Source organism: Pseudophryne corroboree, chromosome 11, assembly GCF_028390025.1.
Source record: "Pseudophryne corroboree isolate aPseCor3 chromosome 11, aPseCor3.hap2, whole genome shotgun sequence".
Taxonomy (NCBI): domain Eukaryota; kingdom Metazoa; phylum Chordata; class Amphibia; order Anura; family Myobatrachidae; genus Pseudophryne; species Pseudophryne corroboree.
In genome coordinates this window covers 349306291-349332856 of record NC_086454.1, presented here as the reverse complement: position 1 = coordinate 349332856, position 26566 = coordinate 349306291, and the positions used below count along the sequence as shown (strand labels likewise).

General features: G+C 50.0%; 1 protein-coding gene across 1 annotated transcript in view; it reads left to right on the top strand.

Annotated features, from left to right (window-relative positions):
• The first annotated feature begins 231 nt into the window (after positions 1 to 231).
• MLYCD (malonyl-CoA decarboxylase) overlaps positions 232 to 26566 on the top strand; it is a 71176-nt gene continuing 44841 nt past the window's right edge. Inside the window, exons 1-4 of the mRNA XM_063945968.1 lie at positions 232 to 872; positions 12469 to 12581; positions 18067 to 18223; positions 21484 to 21633. Of these exons, the coding sequence (XP_063802038.1) occupies positions 309 to 872; positions 12469 to 12581; positions 18067 to 18223; positions 21484 to 21633 (984 nt within the window). The 5' untranslated portion in view covers positions 232 to 308. The remainder of the gene's footprint in view (positions 873 to 12468; positions 12582 to 18066; positions 18224 to 21483; positions 21634 to 26566) is intronic.

The following is a 26566-nucleotide window of genomic DNA, read 5'->3' as shown; positions in this document are numbered from 1 at the left end:
AAAACTCACACACCTATATCTCTAGTACAGATACATAGATATTTGCATGAAAAATATATATTTCTATTCACACACCATATATATTATACTCGCATATGTATAATATAAATGTTTTTTTAATTTAGCTGCCACACTCAACATGGCGGCCTTCCCCGGCCGCTGACGCACAATACACCTTCCCCCGCGATTGGCTGCCCAGCTCATGCCACTGACGTCAGGCGCGTCACCTGACCGCCCTCGACCTCTCGCAGACCCCGGTCCCCAGCTGTCGCTGGGGTAACCCCCCCTGGACCGCGCGCTGCTCTATCATGCGACTGTCGCACCTCCTCCTGCAGCCGCGCGTCCTGCAGCAGGGAATCGCAGCCGTATCGCGCCGCTGCGGGCGGGGACCGTCCTGCCGCCGCTCTCCCGGGTCTCCCGCTAGCCTCCCGTGGAGGAAGGTCAGCAGCTCCTCGCCCACAGCAGCCATGGAGGAGCTCCTGAGCAAGTCCGTGCCCCCTCTGCCGCCCTACGAGACGAAGGAGAAGAGCCCCCCGCCTCCTGAGCTGCAGAGCTTGCACTTCATCCAGTGCTACGGGTCCCTGGAGAAGGGGGAGAGGGCGGTGCTGCTGGGGCAGCTGGCTGCTGAGTTCGGGGTGGACCATGCCCAGGTGGCAGAGCTCAGCAGCAAGCTGGTGCAGGCTCAGCAGAAGAGGGACCTGGGCACTGTGCTGCAGGTGGAGGACAGGCTCAGGTACTACCTCACCCCCCAGTACAAGGTGCTCTTCAGCCATATTAGTAAGCTGGAAGGGGGCATGAAGTTCCTGGTGGACCTCAGAGCTGATCTGGTAGAGAGCGTGGCGGCCAAGCTGGCAGACGTCCCTCACCTTAGGGTAAGATGCCTTGCGTATGTCTAGTTGCGTATTGCATGGGCCGTTCTTGGGTTTGCCCTCTGCAGGTTGGCATTGCCACCGGGTTACTTGATGTATGGGTCCTGATAGAGGTGTCCCAGCTCGGGCCAAGCTGGCAGACGTCCCCCAAGCTTAGGGTAAGATGCCTTGCGTATGTCTAGTTGCATATTGCATGGGACGTTCTTGGGTCTGCAATCTGCAGGCTGGCATTGCCACCGGGTTACTCGATGTATGGGTCCTGATAGAGGTGTCCCGGCTCAGGCCAAGTCGGCAGACGTCCCTCACCTTAAGGTAAGATGCCTGTGCGTATTGCATGGGCCATTCTTGGGTTTGCCCTCTGTAGACTGGCATTGCCACCGGGTTACTTAATGTATGTGTCTGATGGCAGTATCCTGGCTCATGCCATATAGAATGACCATCTGGCAGACGTTCCTCGCCTTAGAGTAAGATGCTTTGCATATGTCTAGTTGCGCATTGCATGGCCCGTTAGTGGGTTTGCCCTCTGCAGACTGGCATTGCCACCGGGTTACTTGATGTATGTGTCTTGATAGTGGCCGTATAGAATGACCATCTGGCAGACGTTCCCCACATTTGGGTAAGATGCCTTGCATATGCCTAGTTGCACATTGCATGGCCCGTTCGTGGGTTTGCCCTCTGCAGGCTGGCATTGCCACTGGGTTACTTGATGTATGTGTCCTGATAGAGGCCGTATAGAACAACCAGCTGGCATCTAGAACCATTGTGTGGACTGCTAACACTTACTTTTATACATATATGACTACTATAGAATAAGCCAGTGGTTCCAGGGCTGGTGCATCGGGGCACATGTAGAGTTGCCCTGGATTGGTGGTCTAGGACCAATTTAAATTACCGCATTTATGGTCGGTGTGCTAGGCAAAACCAGTGCTTGTGGCTTCCCATCATAAAATATGTGGACAAACAGCAGCGAGCTCTGTCCCTCACCACATAACTGAACCCAAAGCTGGGTACACACTGGAGCGATGTGTACCTGGACGATATGGCGGCTGACGTGTCGACACTTCGTATCTGCGGTACACATCAGAACGATATAATAGAGGATCTAACGACACCTCGTTCCCGTCCTTCAATACACTGCAGCATGGCCGACCGGACGCTATCGCATGGGAGCACGCAGAATGGCCGTACGCACTGAGTGATACGTCCGGAATTGAGACATCGGGCTTAGATCGCTCCAGTGTGGACCCCGCTTAACATTGACCTATAAACCAAATTTCCGTAATAATAATTTTTTCTGAATTTCTCAACAGGAATCTTTTGGCTTAGGGGATGCCTTGAAGCAAATTCAGGGACTCTAGGGTGTGGTGAATCAAAAAAGTGTGGGAATAACCGCAATAAGTATTTCAGGGAGAATGTGAAAGCAACACCCGGGTGCGTGACGCTGAAGAGTGCGTGCGCAGTTGTCACGGTGAAAAATAAACCCATGGCTACAGAAAGAGCCCGCACAGATGTAGCCAATAAGTCCCCCCCCTTCCTGCCATTAGCCCACTAACGTGAGATTATTATACAGTAGGTATTAGGGTGGCCAATCCTATATACCTGGATACCTATACCTGGATACCCGGGATTGGCTATTTTACTTTGTCTGCCCGTCCCCGCACCGCCCGCACACATAACTCGCCTAACTGCTAGGGCGGGAGGGTGTAAATCTTCATCCAGCTTTGCGGCGGGTGATGGGCTGGTGACTGCGTAGTGTGACCTCAGAGTCAGAGGTCCTGCTGCGTAGGGGGAGGAGGGAGCCAGGCAGTGTTGAGCGTCCTGAGGACGCACAACGCTGCCTGACATTAAAGGGCCACGTGATCCCGGAATCCCTGGGATTGGAGCTTCCAATCATGGGATTGAATCCTGGCCAATTTGTGGCCTAATTCCCGGGATTGGCCACGCTAGTAGGTATGACTGTGCATGAATCATGAGTCGTGGTACTATTTTCCAACCTCTTAAATCCCCCCCTTTCCTCTCTCACTTCCTCCAGACTTGTGTAATCCGTCACATCCCCCAGTAATTCAGCACATATCCTCGGGCACACAACCACTTGCCATCAGCTGGAGAGTGGCAGCCATTTTCTTGCTTATTCTCCCCACTGATTTCTCCATGGTGGGTGGTGATAACGTCACTGGTCTATGCACACCTGACATCGGGGAGATTGCTGGACTCTTCAGGGAGTTGGGGAGTTCACCACTATTCAGGGAGTTTCCTTGACTGGGGGAGTCGGCCAATTTGCTTTCATAACTGGAGCATAGGGCCCGATTCAGCATAACTCGTAAAAGTGCTGAAATCCCTATTTGGCGATTGCAGCACTTCTGCGCATGTGCGAGGACTTAAACCGTGATCGCAGTCTTAGTCCTGACGGGCGCAGGGCTTTGACGCAGCGTTTTGTAGGGATCGGCACGCTGATCGGTAGCGCGGTACGGACAGCGGAGGCGTGCTATAGAGGTGAGTTGTAGTTTTGCGATTTCTCGCCAAACTACATCTGATGCAGAATCGGGACCATGTTACGAACGTGACCTAGGTACGTCGTGTCTATGAAGTTCCAGGGGGGCTTAAGGGGGGTACTCGCTGAGCGATCGCTGCTTAAAATCTAAGCAATCTTACTAGATTTTAAGCCTGATAGCTCCGTGTGTACCCCCCGCAGCGATAGCGATGCGCAGCCCCGCGCAGCGCTATCGCTGGTGTTAGATTGGCCTGCCGTGCAGGCCTATCTAGCGGGTTGCTCATTTCTCCCGCTGGGTGAAATGAGTGGCCCGCACGCTCGGCACACATCGCGCTGCGCTGAGCGGTGGGAGAGATGTGTGCTGAGCGGTTCGCTCAGCACACATCTCTCCCGCATCGGTCAGTGAGTACTGGCCTTTAGACTATATAGGATCCTTATTTATACAGTATATTAAACACCTTTTATGTGAATGACTGAAGTGTACTCTGTACAGCCCTGAGGAGTATGTGAGCGCTATATACGTAATGGGTAATGATAAAATTATGCCGCTACAGTTTCCATGGCTCTGCCGGGGCTGGGTGGCTTTTACCTTTAGAACGCGGGTATGGACATCTTCAGTGAAACAGGTTGGTGGTCTGATGTGTGTGTGTGTGTGTATATATGGAAGCACCTAATTATTTCCATTATAATTTTCTGTTTAATATTCCAACTGTTTCCGGTTTCATGTGCGTGTTAAATTGTCCATTAAAAAGCTTTTTAACCTGTTGTTCACAGCTTGAGACACTTACTAATGTGCACTTTAGTCTGAGCTGCACTTCACAGCACAGCGGGCGGCTTCCCGTATAGGTGTATAATCCTGATAATAGAGCCGACAACAGTTTCTTTCAATATCAACAATTTATATTCAAACTATAAGTTACGGAATGAGGCAGAAAGAAAAGTTGAAGAACTATGTGACAACTAAGAGGGTCATTCAGACCTGATCGTACGCTAGCTGTTTGGGCAGCGCTGCGATCAGGTCAGAACTGCGCCATGCACCGCAATGTGCAGGCGCGTCGCCCCACAGCGGTGGGGATCGCTGGACAGCAACGGGATGAACGAAGAAAGCGATCGCAAGAAGATTGACGGGAAGAGCCCATTTGTGGGTGTCAACTGATCGTTTTCTAGGAGTGGCCAGAGAACGCCAATACCATGTAGTATGTCCGTTCCATGACGGTGGATAATATTTGTTTTGCTGGTCATACATTTATGACCAGATTTCCCATTCTGCTGACGAATATACGATCCGCCAATCCGCGATCCGTTGGGAAATCATCAAAAATCAGCATTTAAATAATTCCTGACTCCGAACCCCATCAGCTTTTGTTCGGAATTGAGGATTACACACGTGTTCGATGTTTTCGATTCCCCTGACCTCAGGGATCAGTAGAACGGGGAATTGCCCAAATATTCCCCTAATATTTGGGCCCCATTAAACCTATTAAATCTCTAGAGAGTTCTCCATTATGTTCACACTAAAATAACATTAATGGGAGATCTGTTCTATCTGAAAAACTGTCTGCAAGAAAAAATAATTCTATCATCTTCACAATTACTTCTCCCAAATATTTAATTGCTACCATCTGATATCACAGCGCTTGTCGTTTTTCCCCGACATGCCACATTGAGAAGTCCATTATAGCGCACACATAGCTAATATGAAATCTAAATTGGATGCATTGACAGTACCAATGGGGCTAATTGCTGTGGAGTTGTGTTATTCCCACACTATAAGAATACAGTCGGTATACGGCTAGGCGGTTGTGTTATTCCCACACTATAAGAATACAGTCGGCATATGGGTAGGTGTTTGTGTTATTCCCACACTATCTGCTGGGGGCCTCACATTCACACACACATACCCCGACCTGGGGGTCGCCATGGGGGTGGTGTTGGGGTCCTTTTACCTTCTAGTTACTCCTACCAACTCATACCACCAGAACCATTCCTTACATTCTCTACATTTGAGGTCTATGCCATATGCCTCTTCCAACCAGTCCATCTTAGAGTAGCTGTCATTTACCGCCCCCCTGGCATTGCTTCCAAATTCATCGACAACTTTGCTTCCTGGCTTCCTCACTTCCTCTCTTCTGACATTCCCCATTATCCTAGGCGATATCAACATCCCTATTGACATCCCCACACAATCCCCTGCCTCTAAACTCCTTAACCTCACCTCTTCACTTGGTCTCTCCCAGTGGACCTCCTCACCCTCCCATGTGAATGGGAGCTCACTGGATCTGGTCTTCACTCACCGCTGTGATATTTCTGATTTTTCAAACTCCCCATTTCCACTCTCTGACCACCACCTGCTTTCCTTTAATCTGTCTCTCTCGGCTTCCCCATCTCTACCTCCTAAGGCTACCATCACTAAGCGTAACATTGAGGCTATTGACACCACATTCCTTCCCTCCCTGTTTGACTCACTTCTCTCTCCTATTCTCTCTCTCTCATGCCCTGAACAAGCCACTTCCACATACAATGCATCCCTTACTTCTGCTCTTGACTCTGTTGCTCCACCAACCACTATTCACCCTCGCAAATTAACACCTCAACCCTGGCACACCAAATGCACCAGATATCTGCAAAAATGCTCACGTACTGCTGAGCGACACTGGAGGAAATCACGCTCTAAGGCAGACTTCCTCCATTTCAAACTTATGCTCTCATCCTTCAGTGCTGCCCTTTCTCTTGCTAAACAGTCATACTTCAAGAACCTCATCTCCTCCCAGTCTTCCAACCCCCGGCGCCTCTTTGCCACTCTCAACTCATTCCTCTGCCTACCTCCACCTCGTCTCCCTTCCTCACTCTCTGCTCTTGACTTTGCCACTTACTTCACATCCAAAATTGACTCCATACGTCAGGACATCACACCAGACCATCAGTAACCAGCTTTCTCCCATCCCTTACCAACCCTCCCCATCCCTCGCACCTACTCTGACATCTTTCTCCCATGCATCTGGAGAGGAAGTCATGGCCCTCATTCGTTCCTGTCCCCTCACCAACTCCCCACTTGACCCTATCCCCTCCCGACTCCTCTGCTACCTCTCTCCTTCTGCTTGTTCCCATCTTTCCCACCTTCTCCATCTGTCCCGCTCATCAGGCACTGTCCCCTCTGCCTTCAAGCATGCACTCATCTCTCCTATTCTTAAAAAACCTACACTTGATCCAAACACTCTCTCCAACTACCGACCCATCTCTCTCCTCCCTTTTGCCTCCAAACTCCTTGAGCGTATGTCTACAACCGCCTTACTGCCTTTCTTTCCTCACACTCACTGCTTGACCCATTCCAGTCTGGCTTCCGTCCTCTCCACTCCACTGAACTGCCCTTACAAAAGTATGCAATGACCTCCATGCTGCTAAATCTAAGGGACACTACTCTATACTTATTCTACTTGATCTCTCTGCTGCTTTTGACACTGTGGACCATCCTCCCCTACTGTAAATTCTTCACTCCATTGGTCTGCGTGACACTGCCCTCTCTTGGCTGACCTCCTACCTTTCTGACCGTTCTTTCTCTGTCTCCTCTCATAACCCCCCCGCCCCCCTCACTTCCACTAACTAACTGTAGGTGTACCCCAAGGTTCTGTCCTTGGTCCTCTTCTCTTCTCTCTCTCTCTATACATCCTCACTAGGTAAGCTCATTAGTTCTTTTGGTTTCCAATATCATCTCTATGCTGATGACACCCAAATCTATCTTTCCTCTCCAGACCTCTCCCCTACTCTCCTCACTCGTATCTCCAACTGTCTCTCTGCTACCTCTTCCTGGATGTCCCAGCGCTTTCTTAAACTTAACATGTCTAAGACCGAGCTGATCATCTTCCCTCCATCCCGCATAACCTCACCTCCTACAATCTCATTATCTATTGATGGCACTACTATCTCCTCTAGCCCCCAAGTACGCTGTCTTGGAGTAATCCTTGACTCCTCCCTCTCCTTCAAACCACACATTCAGCACCTCTCACAAACCTGCCGTTTTCATCTAAAAAATATTTCCAGGATCAGACCCTTTCTGACCCAGGATGCTACTAATACTCTTATCCACTCACTGGTCATCTCCAGACTGGACTACTGTAATCTGCTCTTGACTGGAATTCCTGACACATACCTCTCTCCAATCCAATCTATCCTCAATGCTGCTGCCCGGCTCATCTTCCTCACCAAACGCACTACGTCCACCTCCCCCCTCCCTCAAGCCCTTCACTGGCTCCCCTTCCCTTTCAGAATCCATTTCAAGCTTCTCACCCTCGCTTACAAAGGCCTCACCCACTCCTCTCCCATCTACATCTGTGACCTTCCCTTTACACTCCCACCCGTCCTCTTCGCTCTGCTAATGCACTCCGACTCTCCTGCCTACGGATTACTTCCTCCCACTCCTACCTCCAAGATTTTTCACGTGCTGCACCACTTCTTTGGAATTCCCTACCTCAGACTCTCCACCTCTCTACAAAACTTCAAACAATCTCTCAAGACCCACTTCTTCACCAAACCCAGCCATATCTCATCCTAAACCTCTGTTCTACACTCTCTATGTACCCCATCTGTGTCACCCCTGTCTGTCTACCCCTCCCCTTTAGAATGTAAGCTCTCACGAGCAGGGCCCTCTTCCCTCATGCGCTTATCCTTTCTTACTTTAATAATCTTCAACTGCACCACATCCAGCAGTCTTCTGCCACCTGATGCTTATTCCAGTGTCATCTGCTGATCTATCTATGTTTATTTACCCTGTACTTGTCCTATATTGTCATCAACTGTAAGTTGCTGTTTTCCTGTTTGATTATTTGTTTATGTACTCTGTAATTGGGTGCTGCGGAACCCTTGTGGCGCCATATAAATAAAGGAGGATAATAATAATAAGAATACAGTCGGTATACGGATAGGCGTTTGTGTTATTCCCACGCTATAAGAATACAGTCGGCATACGGCTTGGCGTTTGTGTTATTCCCACGCTATAAGAATACAGTCGGCATACGGCTTGGCGTTTGTTATTCCCACGCTATAAGAATACAGTTGGCATACGGCTAGGCGTTTGTGTTATTCCCACGCTATAAGAATACAGTCGGCATACGGCTAGGTGTTATTCCCACGCTATAAGAATACAGGCGGCATACAGCTAGGTGTTATTCCCACACTATAAGAATACAGTCGGCATACGGCTAGGTGTTATTCCCACACTATAAGAATACAGTTGGCATACGACTAGGTGTTATTCCCACACTATAAGAATACAGTTGGCATACGGCTAGGCGTCTGTGTTATTCCCACACTATAAGAATATAGTCGGCATACGGCTAGGTGTTATTCCCATGCTATAAGAATACAGTTTGCATACGGCTAGGTGTTATTCCCACACTATAATAATACAGTTGGCATACGGCTAGGTGTTATTCCCACACTATAAGAATACAGTTGGCATACGGCTAGGCGTCTGTGTTATTCCCACGCTATAAGAATACAGTCGCCATACGGCTAGGTGTTATTCCCACACTATAAGAATACAGTTGGCATACGGCTAGGTGTTATTCCCACACTATAAGAATACAGTCGGCATACGGCTAGGTGTTATTCCCACACTATAAGAATACAGGTGGCATATGGCTAGGTGTTTGTGTTATTCCCACGCTATAAGAATACAGTCGGCATACGGCTAGGTGTTATTCCCACACTATAAGAATACAGTTGGCATACGGCTAGTTGTTGTTCCTGCGCTATAAGAATACAGTCGGTATATGGCTAGGTGTTTGTGTTATTCCCACGCTATAAGAATACAGTCGGTATATGGCTAGGTGTTTGTGTTATTCCCACGCTATAAGAATACAGTTGGCATACGGCTAGGTGTTATTCCCTCACTATAAGAATACAGTCGGCATACGGCTAGGTGTTATTCCCACACTATAAGAATACAGTCGGCATACGGCTAGGTGTTATTCCCACACTATAAGAATACAGGTGGCATATGGCTAGGTGTTTGTGTTATTCCCACGCTATAAGAATACAGTCGGCATACGGCTAGGTGTTATTCCCACACTATAAGAATACAGTCGGCATACGGCTAGGTGTTATTCCCACACTATAAGAATACAGGTGGCATATGGCTAGGTGTTTGTGTTATTCCCACGCTATAAGAATACAGTCGGCATACGGCTAGGTGTTATTCCCACACTATAAGAATACAGTCGATGTATGGCTAGGCGTTTGTGTTATTCCCACACTATAAGAATACAGTCGGCATACGGCTAGGCGTTTGTGTTATTCTCACACTATAAGCATACAGTCGGCATACGGCTATTCCCTCACTATAAGAATACAGTTGGCATACGGCTATGTGTTATTCCAACACTATAAGAATACAGTTGGTATACGGCTAGGCGTTATTCCCACACTATAAGAATACAGTTGGCATACGACTAGGTGTTATTCCCACGCTATAAGAATACAGTTGGCATACGGCTAGGTGTTATTCCCACACTATTAAAATACAGTCGGCATATGGCTAGGCGTGTGTGTTGTTCCCACACTATAAGAATACAGTCGGCATACGGCTAGGCGTGTGTGTGTTATTCCCACACTATAAGAATACAGTCGGCATAGGGCTGGGTGTTATTCCCACACTATAAGAATACAGTCGGCATACGGCTAGGCGTGTGTGTTATTCCCACACTATAAGAATACAGTCGGCATAGGGCTAGGTGTTATTCCCACACTATAAGAATACAGTCTGCATACGGCTAGGCGTTTGTGTTATTCCCACACTATAAGAATACAGTCGGCATACGGCTAGGCGTTATTCCCACACTATAAGAATACAGTCTGCATACGGCTAGGCGTTTGTGTTATTCCCACACTATAAGAATACAGTCGGCATACGGCTAGGCGTTATTCCCACACTATAAGAATACAGTCTGCATACGGCTAGGCGTTTGTGTTATTCCCACACTATAAGAATACAGTCGGCATACGGCTAGGCGTTTGTGTTATTCCCACACTATAAGAATACAGTCGGCATACGGCTAGGTGTTTGTGTTATTCCCACACTATAAGAATACAGTCGGCATACGGCTAGGTGTTTGTGTGTCTTTTTCTCTGCGCCTCTGTAATCTCCGTACTGTATTGTTCCCTGGCCATTTACATTCTGACAATGACTACCATTCCCGTATCTCTCCTCAGAACGCAGCCTTTTGATGTGAAAGCACCCTAAGGAACACACAATTAAATCTTTTTTTAATTCAGATTTAATTGAGCCCAGGAATACATAAACTGGAAAGTGAATCATACAGAGACTGACACATTTGCTTAGTTATAGGCGAGGTCGGCCGGAGACGCGTGGGGGCAAGTCAGTGTTGGGGGGGTTTGCCGCTAAAACGTCCTTGCCATAATGAAGCCCATGCACGCTCCAGTTGGGCAGGCTGCATGCAGTAAATGCTGTCCGGCCGTGTCCGCTGCGGCAGCGCACAGTTTTTACCGCAGGTTGTCTTGTAAGTTTTGAGAACCAGCACTACTTTCCTATAGAGATTTGGAGGATCAAATAGTGACAGCTCTACCACAAGTATATACAGTATATACCACCTGCAGTTCACCGTTATGTCCCACCCCTATTGAATAACCATGTGTGTGTGTGTGTGTGTGTGTGTGTAGGTGTGTATATATATATAATATATACATTAGGTGATTTATCGTGCCCTACGGGTGCTTTTCACACAGTCGAAAGGGCTACGCCCCGTTAACCCCTGCGTGCCTCTGAACAGACGCAGGCCGGTAGATAACGGGGGGGGGGGGGAAATGTACAGAAACGTGCGATCGGTAAAGGCTAGGGAGAGGCAGGGTGGTAGCGAGAGGTTAAAGAGAGGCAAGGTGTTTAGAACATACCGTTGATACACAGTGGGCACGGGTAGAAAAGCCGCTTATCCACACAATACCCACAGGTAGCAGAGATGCTTATACACACAGTGCCCACAGGTAGCAGAGGTGCTTATACACACAATGGGCCCAGGTATTAGCGCCACTTATACACACACTGCCTACTGGTAGCAGCACTGCTTATACACACAATGCCCACTGGTATCAGTGTCGTTAATATACACACAATGCCCACTGGTATCAGTGTCGTTAATATACACACAATGCCCACTGGTATCAGTGTCGTTAATATACACACAATGCCCACTGGTATCAGTGTCGTTAATATACACACAATGCCCACTGGTATCAGTGTCGTTAATATACACACAATGCCCACTGGTATCAGTGTCGTTTATATACACACAATGCCCACAGGTGGCAGTGTGGGGGGCCGTGGATGAAGGAGGCAGGGGCATCGTGAGGCGGTGCCACACATGCTGGGTGGCCTTGCCCTGTGATTGGCGGCCCCCAACATGTGAGGACATGGATGCAACGATCTGCGTCCATCTCTTAATTGGGGGGGGGGGGGGGGGGCACACCCACCCTAATTCCAAACACAGTGAGATGTGCTATCATGCTGAGACTTGTATTTCCAGACAGAAAGAGAATGCAGATGCACACAGATTATTATGATTCTTCTTATTAGCAGAGCTTGGTGCTATACAGTGTGCATCTGCATTTCTCTTCTTTCTGTAAGAGACTAACTCCATGCAAGATCACTTTGACACTGAAATCCATTATCTGGTTTCTGTTATGCTCCGCCCGCTGAGTGTATGATGTCATGATGTTGCAATGCATGACGTCATTACATTGCAGTCCATTTTTAGGTGTATTTATAAAAATACACATTAGGGGAAACGTATAATAAGTACAGGCCTACGTTCCTCAGAGCATTCTATCTTTATAGAAATAATTTCATCTATATCTCCATGTCAGTCCTTACAAAAGGGTTGTCTGACATATTGTTCCTTTAGGCATCCGTCATCAGAAGGTGTTTGGCCAAACTGGACAGAGCAAACTGTTTGTTGCTCGGGGAAACGGCTGGTGCACGTTGGGGGCAGTTAGGGCTGCCGGTTTGTGGGGCGAGAAATGATAACCTTTCTATGTATTTCACTTTGCTAAACTAGAGATTTATGTGTGTTAAGGTCCCTGTCTTTTGTGCTCCTGCAGGAGATGAATGGTGTCCTGAGGAACATGCTATCCGAGTGGTTCTCTGTAGGGTTCCTCCACCTGGAGAGAATAACCTGGCAGTCTCCCTGTGAGATTCTACAGAAGATTAGTGAGTAAGTGCTCTGAATCTAGTTGCTTACTTTAACCATCTGCCTCTGCAATAACGCACGGGTCAGGGCTACCGCGTAGACGGAGGTTGTAAGAGACGCCCTGGGCAGCGGCGACTTTAGTAAATCTTCACAACTGACCCTAAGGATGACAATTAAACACAATTTACTTACCGTATATACTCGAGTATAAGTCGACCCGTATATAAGCCGAGGCACCTAATTTTACCCCAAAAACCTGGGAAAACTTATTCACTCGAGTATAAGCCTAGGGTGGGAAATGCAGCTCTAGCCGTACACAGCCCTCAGTGCCAGATATGCCCCCACAGTGCCAGATATGCCCCCACAGTGCCAGATATGCCCCCACAGTGCCAGATATGCCCCCACAGTGCCAGATGTGCCTGATGTGCCCCACAGTGCCTGATGTGCCCCACAGTGCCTGATGTGCCCCACAGTGCCTGATGTGCCTGATATGCCCCACAGTGCCTGATATGCCCCACAGTGCCTGATATGCCCCACAGTGCCTGATATGCCCTACAGTGCCAGATGTGCCTGATATGCCCCACAGTGCCTGATATGCCCCACAGTGCCTGATATGCCCCACAGTGCCTGATATGCCCCACAGTGCCAGATGTGGCTGATATGCCCCACAGTGCCTGATATGCCCCACAGTGCCAGATGTGGCTGATATGCCCCACAGTGCCTGATATGCCCCACAGTGCCTGATATGCCCCACAGTGCCAGATGTGGCTGATATGCCCCACAGTGCCTGATATGCCCCACAGTGCCAGATGTGGCTGATATGCCCCACAGTGCCTGATATGCCCCACAGTGCCTGATATGCCCCACAGTGCCTGATATGCCCCACAGTGCCAGATGTGGCTGATATGCCCCACAGTGCCTGATATGCCCCACAGTGCCAGATGTGGCTGATATGCCCCACAGTGCCTGATATGCCCCACAGTGCCTGATATGCCCCACAGTGCCTGATATGCCCCACAGTGCCTGATATGCCCCACAGTGCCAGATGTGGCTGATATGCCCCACAGTGCCTGATATGCCCCACAGTGCCAGATGTGGCTGATATGCCCCACAGTGCCTGATATGCCCCACAGTGCCAGATGTGGCTGATATGCCCCACAGTGCCAGATGTGCCTGATATGCCCCACAGTGCCTGATATGCCCCACAGTGCTAGATACTTACCTTCCGTCGCTCCCGCGCTGTCTTCTGAATGAGGGACATGGAGAGCACAGCGCGCGGCTCTCCTGTGTCCCTCCTGCATCTCGGGCGGCAGCGGCGTGTGTTAAAGGAAGTGCCGGTACGTGCACTTCCTTTAACACTCAGACGCCGCTGCTGCTGGAGATGCAGGAGGGACACAGGAAAGCCGCGCTCTGCGCTCTCCGTGTCCCTCAACGCTGACTCGATTATAAGCCGAGGTGGCTTTTTCAGCACAAAAAAACGTGCTGAAAAAGTCGGCTTATAATCGAGTATATACGGTAATTTAATATTTCTTTCTAAATTTCTCAATCAGAAAATTTGGCCTAGGGGTGGCGTGAAAATTTTTTTGATACTCTTGGGCGCCGTGATTCAAAAATGTTTGAGAACCACTGATCTAGGCTGTGACCGTTTTACACTTGTACTTTGGCTGCAAGGGCCCACTAAACATGGCGAACCGTCTGACATGATTGATCTTGGTTTCAAGCTTTACACCACCTGTAATTGCTGTTCTGTGCGGGTGTGTAGACTTTTTATTGTCACTCTGGTGTCATTCCGACCTGATCGCTCGCTGCAATCGTCGTTGCCTAGCGATCGCCACTGAGGCGTTTGCCCGCCATTTCGTGGGCGAGGTCCGGCCAACGCAGGCGTGGCCGGACCGAACGGGGGGTGGGCCGCAGCGACTGCGTGACGTCACACGCAGCCGCTGCGGGCCGGGGAGCGACGAGTAGCTCCTGGCCAGCATGCCAAAGCTCTTGAAGTGCAAAGGCATCGCTGCTGTGTGATGCCTTTGCACTTCTGCGGGGGGAAGTATGGCACTGACATGCGGGGTAGACTAGCCCTGTGCTGGGCGTCCCCCCGCATGTCAGTGTGAATGATCGTAGCTGTGCTAAATTTAGCACAGCTACGATCAACTCGGAATCACCCCCTCTATCTGCCCCCCTGCTATCGGCTGACTGAGATTCCCTATCTGAGTAACATTCTCACTTACAGTGCCTGAGACAGAAGGGTGGGCCAGAGGCTGCCACCAGGGAACACTGACCCTGTGACGCATCAGATGACTAGTAATTAAACCCCGTTATGACGGCTGTCTATCTAGAGCAGGCATGTCAAACTCATAGTCATCCAGCTGTTGTGAAACTACAAGTCCCAGCATGCTTTACCAGCTGATCGGTGGAAGGTATGCTGTCAAAGCATGCTGGGACTTGTAGTTTCACAACAGCTGGAGTGCCACGAGTTTGACACGCCAGCTCTAGAGTGTAGCCTGTGTTTTCTATACTCAGTAAGACTTATTCTCCAGCCTTAGCGCGTTCTCCTGGGAATATGACAGTGACGAGTATTCTATCGGTAATTGTAACTGCTGTAGTAATGAGGATAACATTATGACCGTCCATCAAATGATCACGTGCGCAGCCCATCACATCTGGAAAGGTTACACTGACAGACGTGTGCTCCAGATGCCTGTGGAATATAGCCCCCTCCCTCCAAAAAAGAAAGAAAAAGAAATCATGCATTTAATACTTAATTTTTCTTTTCTCCTTTTCAAACCGGGTAAATAGTACGTTGATTTGCCAATGCCATAGGGACTAGTGACATTACGGAGGTGAGAGGCACAAAATGCCTCATACTGTACTTCGTTCAGTTGTGTCACTAGTATCTGGTGGACTTAGTGGCTACCTTTTTTATTGTTATGTAAAAAGGCTACATCATGGGGAAACTGAAGCGGCAGGAGGGTTTGGTCCCTGGGTAAGGGGGAGCTGCAGCCGTTTGGCACTGGGAAACCGGACCTTCTTTGGAGGGGTGTGGGCCCTGGGGGAAGGGGAGCTGCATTGAAAGGGAGGGAACACTGGAAAGGAGAGCTGCAGCGAGGGGGCAGGGCACTGAAAAAGAGCAGCTGCAACAAGGTGTGTGTGCGGCGGGGGGGGGGGGAGCTGGGAAAGGGGAGCTGCAGCATGGTAGGGGCTGGGAAAGGGGAGCTGCAGCGAGGTGGGGGAGCTGCAGCGAGGTGGGGGGCTGGGAAAGGGGTGCTGCAGCATGGTAGGGGCTGGGAAAGGGGAGCTGCAGCGAGGTGGAGCTGGGAAAGGGGAGCTGCAGCGAGGTGGGGGGCTGGGAAAGGGGAGCTGCAGACAGTTGGGGAGCTGGGAAAGGGGAGCTGCAGCGAGGTGGGGGAGCTGCAGCGAGGTGGGGGACTGGGAAAGGGGAGCTGCAGCCAGTTGGGGAGCTGGGAAAGGGGAGCTGCAGCGAGGTGGGGGAGCTGCAGCGAGGTGGGGGACTGGGAAAGGGGAGCTGCAGCCAGTTGGGGAGCTGGGAAAGGGGAGCTGCAGCGAGGTGGGGGACTGGGAAAGGGGAGCTGCAGCCAGTTGGGGAGCTGGGAAAGGGGAGCTGCAGCGAGGTGGGGGGCTGGGAAAGGGGAGCTGCAGCGAGGTGGGGGAGCTGGGAAAGGGGAGCTGCAGCGAGGTGGGGGAGCTGGAAAAGGGGAGCTGCAGCGAGGTGGGCTGGGAAAGGGGAGCTGCAGCGAGGTGGGGGAGCTGGAAAAGGGGAGCTGCAGCGAGGTGGGGGAGCTGGGAAAGATGAGCTGCAGCGAGGTGGGGGAGCTGGGAAAGGGGAGCTGCAGCGAGGTGGGGGAGCTGGGAAAGGGGAGCTGCAGCGAGGTGGGGAGCTGGGAAAGGGAAGCTGCAGCGAGATGGGGTGCTGGGAAAGGGGAGCTGCAGCGAGGTGGGGGTCTGGGAAAGGGAAGCTGCTGGGAAAGGGGAGCTGCAGCTAGGTGGGGAGCTGGGAAAGAGGAGCTGCAGCGAGGTGGGGGAGCTGGGAAAGGGGAGCTGCAGCGAGGTGGGGGAGCTGGGAAAGGGGAGCTGCAGCGAGGTGGGGAGCTGGGACAGGGAAGCTGCAGCGAGGTGGGGAGCTGGGAAAGGGGAGCTGCAGCGAAGTGAGGGAGCTGGGAAAGGGGAGCTGCAGCGAAGTGAGGGAGCTGGGAAAGGGGAGCTGCAGCGAGGTGGGGAGCTGGGAAAGGGGAGCTGCAGCGAGGTGGGGGGCTGGGAAAGGGGAGCTGCAGCGAGGTGGGGGAGCTGGGAAAGGGGAGCTGCAGCGAGGTGGGGGAGCTGCAGCGAGGTGGGGGAGCTGGGAAAGGGGAGCTGCAGCGAGGTGGGGGAGCTGGGAAAGGGGAGCTGCAGCGAGGTGGGGAGCTGGGAAAGGGAAGCTGCAGCGAGGTGGGGAGCTGGGAAAGGGGAGCTGCAGCGAGGTGGGGAGCTGGGAAAGGGGAGCTGCAGCGAAGTGAGGGAGCTGGGAAAGGGGAGCTGCAGCGAGGTGGGGAGCTGGGAAAGGGGAGCTGCAGCGAGGTGGGGGGCTGGGAAAGGGGAGCTGCAGCGAGGTGGGGGAGCTGGGAAAGGGGAGCTGCAGCGAGGTGGGGGAGCTGCAGCGAGGTGGGGGAGCTGGGAAAGGGAAGCTGGGAAAGGGGAGCTGCAGCGAGGTGAGGGAGCTGGGAAAGGGGAGCTGCAGCGAGGTGGGGGGCTGGGAAAAGGGGAGCTGCAGCGAGGTGGGGGAGCTGGGAAAGGGGAGCTGCAACGAGGTGGGTGTCTGGGAAAGGGGAGCTGCAGTGAGGTGGGGGTCTGGGATAGGGGAGCTGCAGCGAGGTGGGGGGCTGGGAAAGGGGAGCTACAGCAAGGTGAGGGAGCTGGGAAAGGGGAGCTGCAGCGAGGTGGGGGAGCTGGGAAAGGGGAGCTGCAGCGAGGTGGGGGAGCTGGGAAAGGGGAGCTGCAGCAAGGTGGGGGGCTGGGAAAGGGGAGCTGCAACGAGGTGGGGGACTGGAAAAGGAGCACTGCAGCGAGGGATGGTGGGCTGGGATCCTGGGAAAGGAGCACTGCAGCGAGGGATGGTGGGCTGGGATCCTGGGAAAGGAGCACTGCAGCGAGGGATGGCGGGTTGGGATCCTGGGAAAGGAGCACTGCAGCGAGGGATGGCGGGCTGGGATCCTGGGAAAGGAGCACTGCAGCGAGGGATGGTGGGCTGGGATCCTGGGAAAGGAGCACTGCAGCGAGGGATGGTGGGCTGGGATCCTGGGAAAGGAGCACTGCAGCGAGGGATGGCGGGCTGGGATCCTGGGAAAGGAGCACTGCAGCGAGGGATGGTGGGCTGGGATCCTGGAAAAGGAGCACTGCAGCGAGGAGGCATCCTCTGTCCTGTTATATTACGGGGAGTTCAGTGGAAATCTTGTTGGCACTGGTTCTGTGGTGTATGTTGTCTTACTGAGCAGAAGGGTAAATGCTGGTGTCTCTGTAGGTACGAGGCGGTGCATCCCGTCAGGAACTGGACAGACATGAAGCGCCGAGTCGGCTCGTACAGGAGGTGCTTCACCTTCACACACAGCGCCATGCCTGGTGAACCCCTCATCGTGCTACATGTGGCTCTGATGCAGCACATCTCAAGCAGTATACAGGTGAGAGAACTCGCAAGTGAGCAGTGTACTTCATATGTACAGCATGGTGGTACAGTGGTTAGTACTACTTCCTTGTAGTGCTCTGTCTGTAGAAGCCTCATCTGAAGATATGATCGCTGGAGTGGGCATGTTCTCCCCGTGTTCTTGTGTTTCCTCTTTGTGTTGTAGTTTCCAACTTGCGCTCCAAAGACATTCTGGTAGGAAGGTAAAAATCTTGAACAAGTTTTCATGCACCTCTCTCATACCATAGGTAATGGAGAGGGGGGGGGGGGGGGGGGGAGTTTTCAGTATAGTGAACTTTGATTGACAGATTAAGGGTACTCCTGTTTATTGGGTAGCCGCCTCTGCGCATCGCCATAGAATCTGATGACTTTGTTTGCGGCATCCTCAGCCTTTGGGGGCCATTCAGTTAGCCACAGGATTTACTTTGGGCTTTTTGCTGCCAGATAAGGTGCCCGGAGTGATTCACATATATCCTGCTGTAAACCCTGCGGCTTATGCGCAGTAAAACTTAAATTACAGGATAAGTGGCCGGAGCTATTCAATAACAGTTTGTGGTTAGCCCTGCGGGTGCACTTATTACAGATTTCTGTTCCCAAACAGAAATCCACGTTAAGAGCACCCTGTGCACTTACTGCAAATTGTAATTGAATAGCTCAGGCCTCTTAACCTGGGAGTTAAAAGCCTGTGGCAAGTCCCGCAGCTAATTGAATTTCTCCCTTTGTGTCCCTGCTTTTCTCTGCACTGAATGTGGCTCCTACCATTGCTGCGCTTACCAGTCATTCCAAATCCCTTTTATTGCCAAGAATGAGAGGGGCGATCGTCATGAGACAGAGAGCGAGGGTGCCAGGGGATGGGGGCCAAATAGTTGATTGCGAGTGGAAGCGCGGCTAAATTCACATCCGCTAAACGTTTGATGTGGGAACGTGGATTGAACCAGTGCAATTATCCGTTCACCTCACTTAGGAACAATTATTTTTTTTAATAAAAAGACACCGGTAACCCTACTTACAGTATTATAAAGGGATGCATGTTTATGTGACGGGCATGGATTTTGCATTTACTGTCAGAATCAGATGCAGTAACGAAAGGGACTAATTGCGTGAAATAAACCAGCGGCACACTCTAATTATAGCGGTGGGATACCTGTGGATAGCGACTGTCACTCAAGCATCTAACTTAATAAGGAGCCTTTGAAAGATAATGAAAGGAAAGTGGCAGTAATTTGCTGAACGGGCACTTCACAACCGGCGCCCCTGGAAGTTTGGAGAGAGCCCACTGTGTGGCCCCCGGCTCTGCAGAAGGAGCCCAGAGAATAACTGCAGTACACAATTGCTTTATAAGAATAGGAGGTCATGACCACTTGCAGAAGAGGACTCCGCTACTGCCGCGTCTGTAATTGCGGGAACAGGAGCAGAAACCGTGTAGACTGTCGCCTTAATGATTGCATAGGAAATTACAGAACTGGGGATAGATCAGACCATGAAACATTTAGGGGTTGCAAATGTACAATAGATATCCTAAATAATGCATATTGGGGTCATTTTCATCACAAGTCTATAGTTCAGCTGGATAACTAGGCAATTATATACCTGGGGATAGATTATCCATACAGTGAGATGTTTAGCATTTGCTAATGTTCTATTGTTATCCAAAACAGGGCGTAAGGCGCTTCATTTCATTGCACGTGTATATAGATTAACTATAGCCATCATTAGGGCCAGCGGAGAAGAGCAACTTTAATCAGAGGTGGACAAATACTAAGGGGCCGGTAAAAATATAGCAACAGGCAATAACAAACGTTTTCCCAGTACCTATCCCCTGCCGGTCAGATCAGAGGGTCCCTGACATTGAATGTAACAGTCAAAGACCAGTAATCTTCTGTTCTACTCCATTTATAATGGATGGTCTGGTCCGTGAGGTCATTAATATAATGTCCTATATATGATTTTCTGTGTACCTATTACTCCTTAGTCTCTGCTGTGTTCCATCAGTTACTGCTTTTAAGATTTTACATTGGCAGTAAATTGTTGGGAGATGGGTGGGTGGGGTTTATATATCCGTGGCACAGATCTGGGACTCGGGGTTGACAGTCTCTAGGTGGACACACATTAGGTCGACACCTATTGGTCGACAGTGAGTAGGGCGACACTGGAAATAGGTAGACATGAAAAAAGGTTGACATTAGGTTATTGTTTTTTGTGTCGTTTTCTTCGTAAAGTGACGGGGAACCCCAATTAGTGCACCGCATCCTCTCGTATGGCTCGCTGCGCTCGGCACAGGTTAACGTTCCTAATTGTAGTCCACGTGGATCGTAAAGTATGTAAAAGTAAAAAAAAAAAAAATGAAAAACTCATGTCGACCTAATTGGTGTGTCCATCTATTTCCAGTGTTGACCTACTCACTGTCGACCAATAGGTGTCGACCTAATGTATGTGTCGACCTAGGCACTGTCGACCCAGAGTCCGGATACCCTGTGGCACAAGAATCCCTCTTGCTGCCTTGATATCATGAAAATGCGTGGATTTAAAGCAACGTGGAGTCCAGGGCGGTGAGGGGGCACAGGGTCTTTAGCGCTGTTCCTATCTATAATAAAAACGTAAATATGTATTTTATATTGAGGTGATATATGTTAGTGCTCAGGCCCATAAGTAAAGACATTCCTGTACTTAGAGGGGTGCCACGTCCAGATTACGCCACTTTGGCAGCTGTTAATGCGCTTTTTACCTTGTGTTTTATAATGTGTTCCCACTGTTACAAGCTTTTCCACGCTGCCATTATAACAGTTTATGCTGGTAAAAGCACAATGCTGTAATACGCATACAAGCTGCATTCATTACACCGCTCTAAGGGCCTGATTCTGATTTGGAAGTAAAGCAAAAAACAAAGTAACTTTGTGTCTGGGACAAACCATGCTGCCATGCAAGGGGACCAAATTCACTTATATGTTTTCTGTGCAGGGTGAATACTGGCTGTTTTTGCATGTAGCCCAAATGTTAGACGGCTTTATTTTTACACTACAGTTTAGATTGCTGTTTGGACACACCCCACCCAAATCTAACTCTCTCTGCACATGTTACATCTGCCCCACCTGCACTGCAGCATGGTGTTGCCTAGGTGCAGTTCCTTGCCTTTTTTTTTCTTTAGCTTTACTTCCAAATCGGAATTGGGCCCTAAAAGCACACATTATACTCCACTCGTTTACCTTTCAGACCCTTATGGTTAGATTTTTACTTACATTTAGGGTTTTTGTTTTCCAGGAGATTGTGAAAGAGAATCCTCCGTCGGAGGCAGAAGATGGAAACAAGGTCAAGTCGGCCATTTTCTACTCCATCAGCCTGACACAGCAAGGCCTGCAGGGAGTGGAGCTCGGCAATTACCTCATAAAGCGGGTCGTGAAGGAGTTGCAGGTAGGTTACATTAATTAACTGTTAACCCTCCCTTTACCGGATTTGGAAGGTCAATATTCCTAAACTGAAAAAAAAGAAACCCTATTATAATATATTTTTAGTGTGTGTGTATATACTGTATAATATACTTGTGACGAAAAAGTAGCAGAGACGTCTCTCTCCAGTGCCGTTCATGGCTGAAGTTCAAGCTTAGCTGCTCCTGGCATCTGCCAGTGCGTGCGTGCCAGCCCCTCTGTAGGCAGAACTCCTGTGCCCATGAAATCCTGCATGGCTGTACAGCTTCTACGTTACACAATGTGCAAGCTCAGAAACCATTGGCTTACGTAATCACCTTCTGCAACCACAAACTGCCATGAAAGCGTACGTCTGTCACAGCGTTTTTCATTTTGAAATAAGCACTGTGGGGTATATTCAGTTAGGCGCGGGGTTTACTGTGTGGGGAAAATCTCTGTGTTACACGCCTGGAGTCATTACATTATTTAGCGTTTACCCCGTGCTGTGCGGTAACCTACAGATTCTGCATATAATTCCGAATACAGATGTATGTTCTGATTAGGAGCAAACTGAGCATGCATTGCACATTACAAGTGATCCTGCGTCATACACGTCTGTCGCTTCACACCGACCGCTGAAAGGTTGTTGCTGGGCGGCAGGGGTGTATATACTCCATACTCATCACTGTCATATAATACTAGATCAGCATCTGATATTCACATAGCACTGCTGAAAGACACAGCTCTCCTTTCTAAAAAGCCGTTTGCCTTTTCTGAAAATTGCACCTGCAAAGGCTCTGAGTTCTTCACTTTATTTGGATATATGACTTGGTCCTGTACAATCATTTTAGGGAGGCTGATGCATTAACCTTTTGTGCCCTGTCTGCCGTCGTGCCCTGTCTGCCGTCCCATTGGCTTTTGATGTACACACTGCTCTGCAATAAGGGCTTTGCTCCGCTGTAGGAATTTGCAGAGACAAACGATCCATACCCCGCTCATTCGGCCCATTTACAGCAAACAATAAATGCTCGTGTGATCTCCTCCCCGTTATTCTGTACACAAAGTGCCATTTATTTGTTTCTCGCAGGCACGTTTCCCAGTACATTTGTGATTCGCTTTTAACAAAATGAGCCAATTCTTGCTGCTTGCATTTGTGCTGCCTAATGCCACCCTGATGTACTACTGCGCGTAGGATATTACCGTAATGTACTGCGCTGCAACACAATCTGCAACGGACACACTGAGGCTGCTGCACATCTGTTTCCTTTCTCTGGGGTTCATACGTGGCTCAACAGGAAAATAAATTCTTACGTTTTCATTTTTGTCCTTTCCAAATGCAGATTCGCAGTTGTTTTGCCCACGGAGACTTTCTTTCTGGGAACCTGCCACTTGTGCTGCTTTATACTTATACCCCCCTTCCACACATACACACACACACACACACACACACACACACACACACACACACACACACACACACACACACACACACACACACACACACACACACTGTCATCCTTTGTCTGCTGGTTGTATGTTCCCACTGTCTCTTGTGTGTCTCCTTCATCCCCCTTGTTATTTATGTCCAGATACAGTACTGTATCTCCCGTCTATTTGCTGGAGCAGCAGTGTTGCCTGTTTAGTACATATGGGAGCAATGACATTATGCAGCTAAGCCCAATAGCATTTGCCAACTCTGTTGTCAATTGGGGGGGAATTTGAGTGGTTTCTTCTTACCCTGTGTACAAAAGAGAATCCCACAAAAATCTATGGAGAGCCCTAGAGCAGGGATGGGGGAACCTTCGGCCCTCCAGCTGTTGTTGAACTACACATACCAGCATGTCTTGCTACAGTTTTGCTATTTGGCCATGCTAAAACTGTTGCAGGGCATGCTGGGATGTGTAGTTCAAAAAAACAGCTGGAGGGCCGAAGGTTCCCCCTACCTGCCCAGGAGCAATACTCCCAATTTAAAGGTCTCCATGATATTGGAATATATACTGTTGCGTTGCAGGTGTAGCATTTATGAGCATAACCTTACTAGAGCTTCTGGCGTACCAACGTACTCAGCAGGCACTGGTAATTCCTGTATGGAGATGTGGCTGTATCTGCCAATTCCTCCATGACAGTCTATAAATCTGCCACAAGGCGACGCCGTCAGCTGCGCTGTGCTGCCAGTGACTGACGTGCTGGGTCTCCTTTCTTTAGGCAGGATGGGAGGATTGGGAGACTTCCCTGAGTATTGATTTGTCACATAATGAAACATCTAAATACGGGTCATATGTGCTGGTCCATATGCCTGGTGCACACTTACCACATTTAATGGGGACAGACCAGTCTCAAGTAAGTTGTGCGGCAGTCATGGGTGTTTGCACAGAAGCGCAAGTTCTTGGGGTATCATCCTCTGTCATCAGCACTTTTCCTGCGAAGTTATGTGTAACCGAAAGCTAAATACAGAACGAGCATAGCTATTACAAGAGGTGGTATATGTTACTTTCTCTTACGTCCTAGAGGATGCTGGGGACTCCGTAAGGACCATGGGGTATAGACGGGCTCCGCAGGAGACATGGGCACTATAAAGAACTTTAGAATGGGTGTGCACTGGCTCCTCCCTCTATGCCCCTCCTCCAGACCTCAGTTAGTTCCTGTGCCCAGAGGAGACTGGGTGCATTACAGGGAGCTCTCCTGAGTTTCTCTGAAAAAAGAATTTTGTTAGGTTTTTTATTTTCAGGGAGCACTGCTGGCAACAGGCTCCCTGCATCGTGGGACTGAGGGGAGAGAATCAGACCTACTTAAGTGATAGGCTCTGCTTCTTAGGCTACTGGACACCATTAGCTCCAGAGGGAGTCGGAACGCAGGTCTCCCCTCGCTGTTCGTCCCAGAGCTGCGCCGCCGTCCATCTCGCAGAGCCGGAAGATAGAAGCCGGGTGAGTATAAGAGGAAAGAAGACTTCAAAGGCGGCAGAAGACTTCAGATCTTCCCTGAGGTAACGCGCAGTGGTAACGCTGCGCGCCATTGCTCCCACACACAACACACACTGCAGGCACGGATGGGTGCAGGGCGCAGGGGGGGCGCCCTGGGCAGCAATATTACACCTCTAGGACTGGCTAGTACATATATAGGCTGCGGAGGCAGTATATATTTAAAATCCCCCGCCAGTATTACAAAATTAAGCGGGACCGAAGCCCGCCGCTGGGGGGGCGGAGCTTGATCCCACAGCACTAACCAGCGCCATTTTCTCCACAGAGCACTGCAGAGAAGCTGGCTCCCCGGACTCTCCCCTGCTGAACACGGTGACACGGGGCAGAAAAGAGGGGGGGGGGGGCATTTGTAAGGTGCAGTGATTGTATTATATACAGATAATTATATATAAAAGCGCTATTTATCTGGGAATTTTGTTTCCAGTGTGAGTTGGCGCTGGGTGTGTGCTGGCATACTCTCTCTCTCTCTCTCTCTCTCTCTCTCTCTCTCTCTCTCCCTCTCTCTCTCTCCAAAGGGCCTTATTGGGGAACTGTCTCCATATAAATACACTGCTCAAAAAAATAAAGGGAACACTAAAATAACACATCCTAGATCTGAATGAATGAAATATTCTTATTAAATACTTTGTTCTTTGCATAGTTGAATGTGCTGACAACAAAATCACACAAAAATTATCAATGGAAATCAAATTTATTAACCTATGGAGGTCTGGATTTGGAGTCACCCTCAAAATTAAAGTGGAAAAACACACTACAGGCTGATCCAACTTTGATGTAATGTCCTTAAAACAAGTCACAATGAGGCTCAGTAGTGTGTGTGGCCTCCACGTGCCTGTATGACCTCCCTACAACCCACACAAGTGGCTCAGGTAGTGCAGCTCATCCAGGATGGCACATCAATGCGAGCTGTGGCAAGAAGGTTTGCTGTGTCTGTCAGCGTAGTGTCCAGAGCATGGAGGCGCTACCAGGAGACGTGGAGGAGGCTGTAGGAGGGCAACAACCCAGCAGCAGGACCGCTACCTCCGCCTTTGTGCAAGGAGGAACAGGAGGAGCACTGCCAGAGCCCTGCAAAATGACCTCCAGCAAGCCACAAATGTGCATGTGTCTACTAAAATGATCAGAAACAGACTCCATGAGGGTGGTATGATGGCCCAACGTCCACAGGTGGGGGTTGTGCTTACAGCCCAACACCGTGCAGGACGTTTGGCATTTGCCAGAGAACACCAAGATTGGAAAATTCGCCACTGACGCCCTGTGCTCTTCACAGATGAAAGCAGGTTCTCACTGAGCACATGTGACAGACGTGACAGAGTCTGGAGACGCCAAGGAGAATGTTCTGCTGCCTGCAACATCCTCCAGCATGACTGGTTTGGCAGTGGGTCAGTAATGATGTGGGGTGGCATTTCTTTGGGGGGCCGCACAGCCCTCCATGTGCTCACCGGAGGTAGCCTGACTGCCGTTAGGTACCGAGATGAGATCCTGAGACCCCTTGTGAGACCATATGCTGGTGCGGTTGGCCCTGGGTTCCTCCTAATGCAAGACAATGTTAGACCTCAAGTGGCTGGAGTGTGTCAGCAGTTCCTGCAAGACGAAGGCATTGATGCTATGGACTGGCCCGCCCATTCCCCAGACCTGAATCCAAGTAAGCACATCTGGGACATCATGTCTCGCTCCATCCACCAATGCCACGTTGCATCACAGACTGTCCAGGAGTTGGCGGATGCTTTAGTCCAGGTCTAGGAGGAGATCCCTCAGGAGACCATCCTCCACCTCATCAGGAGCATGCCCAGGCATTGTAGGGAGGTCATACAGGCACGTGGAGGCCACACACACTACTGAGCCTCATTTTGACTTGTTTTAAGGACATTACATCAAAGTTGGATCAGCCTGTAGTGTGTTTTTCCACTTTAGTTTTGAAGGTAACTCCAAATCCAGACCTCCATGGGTTAATAAATTTGATTT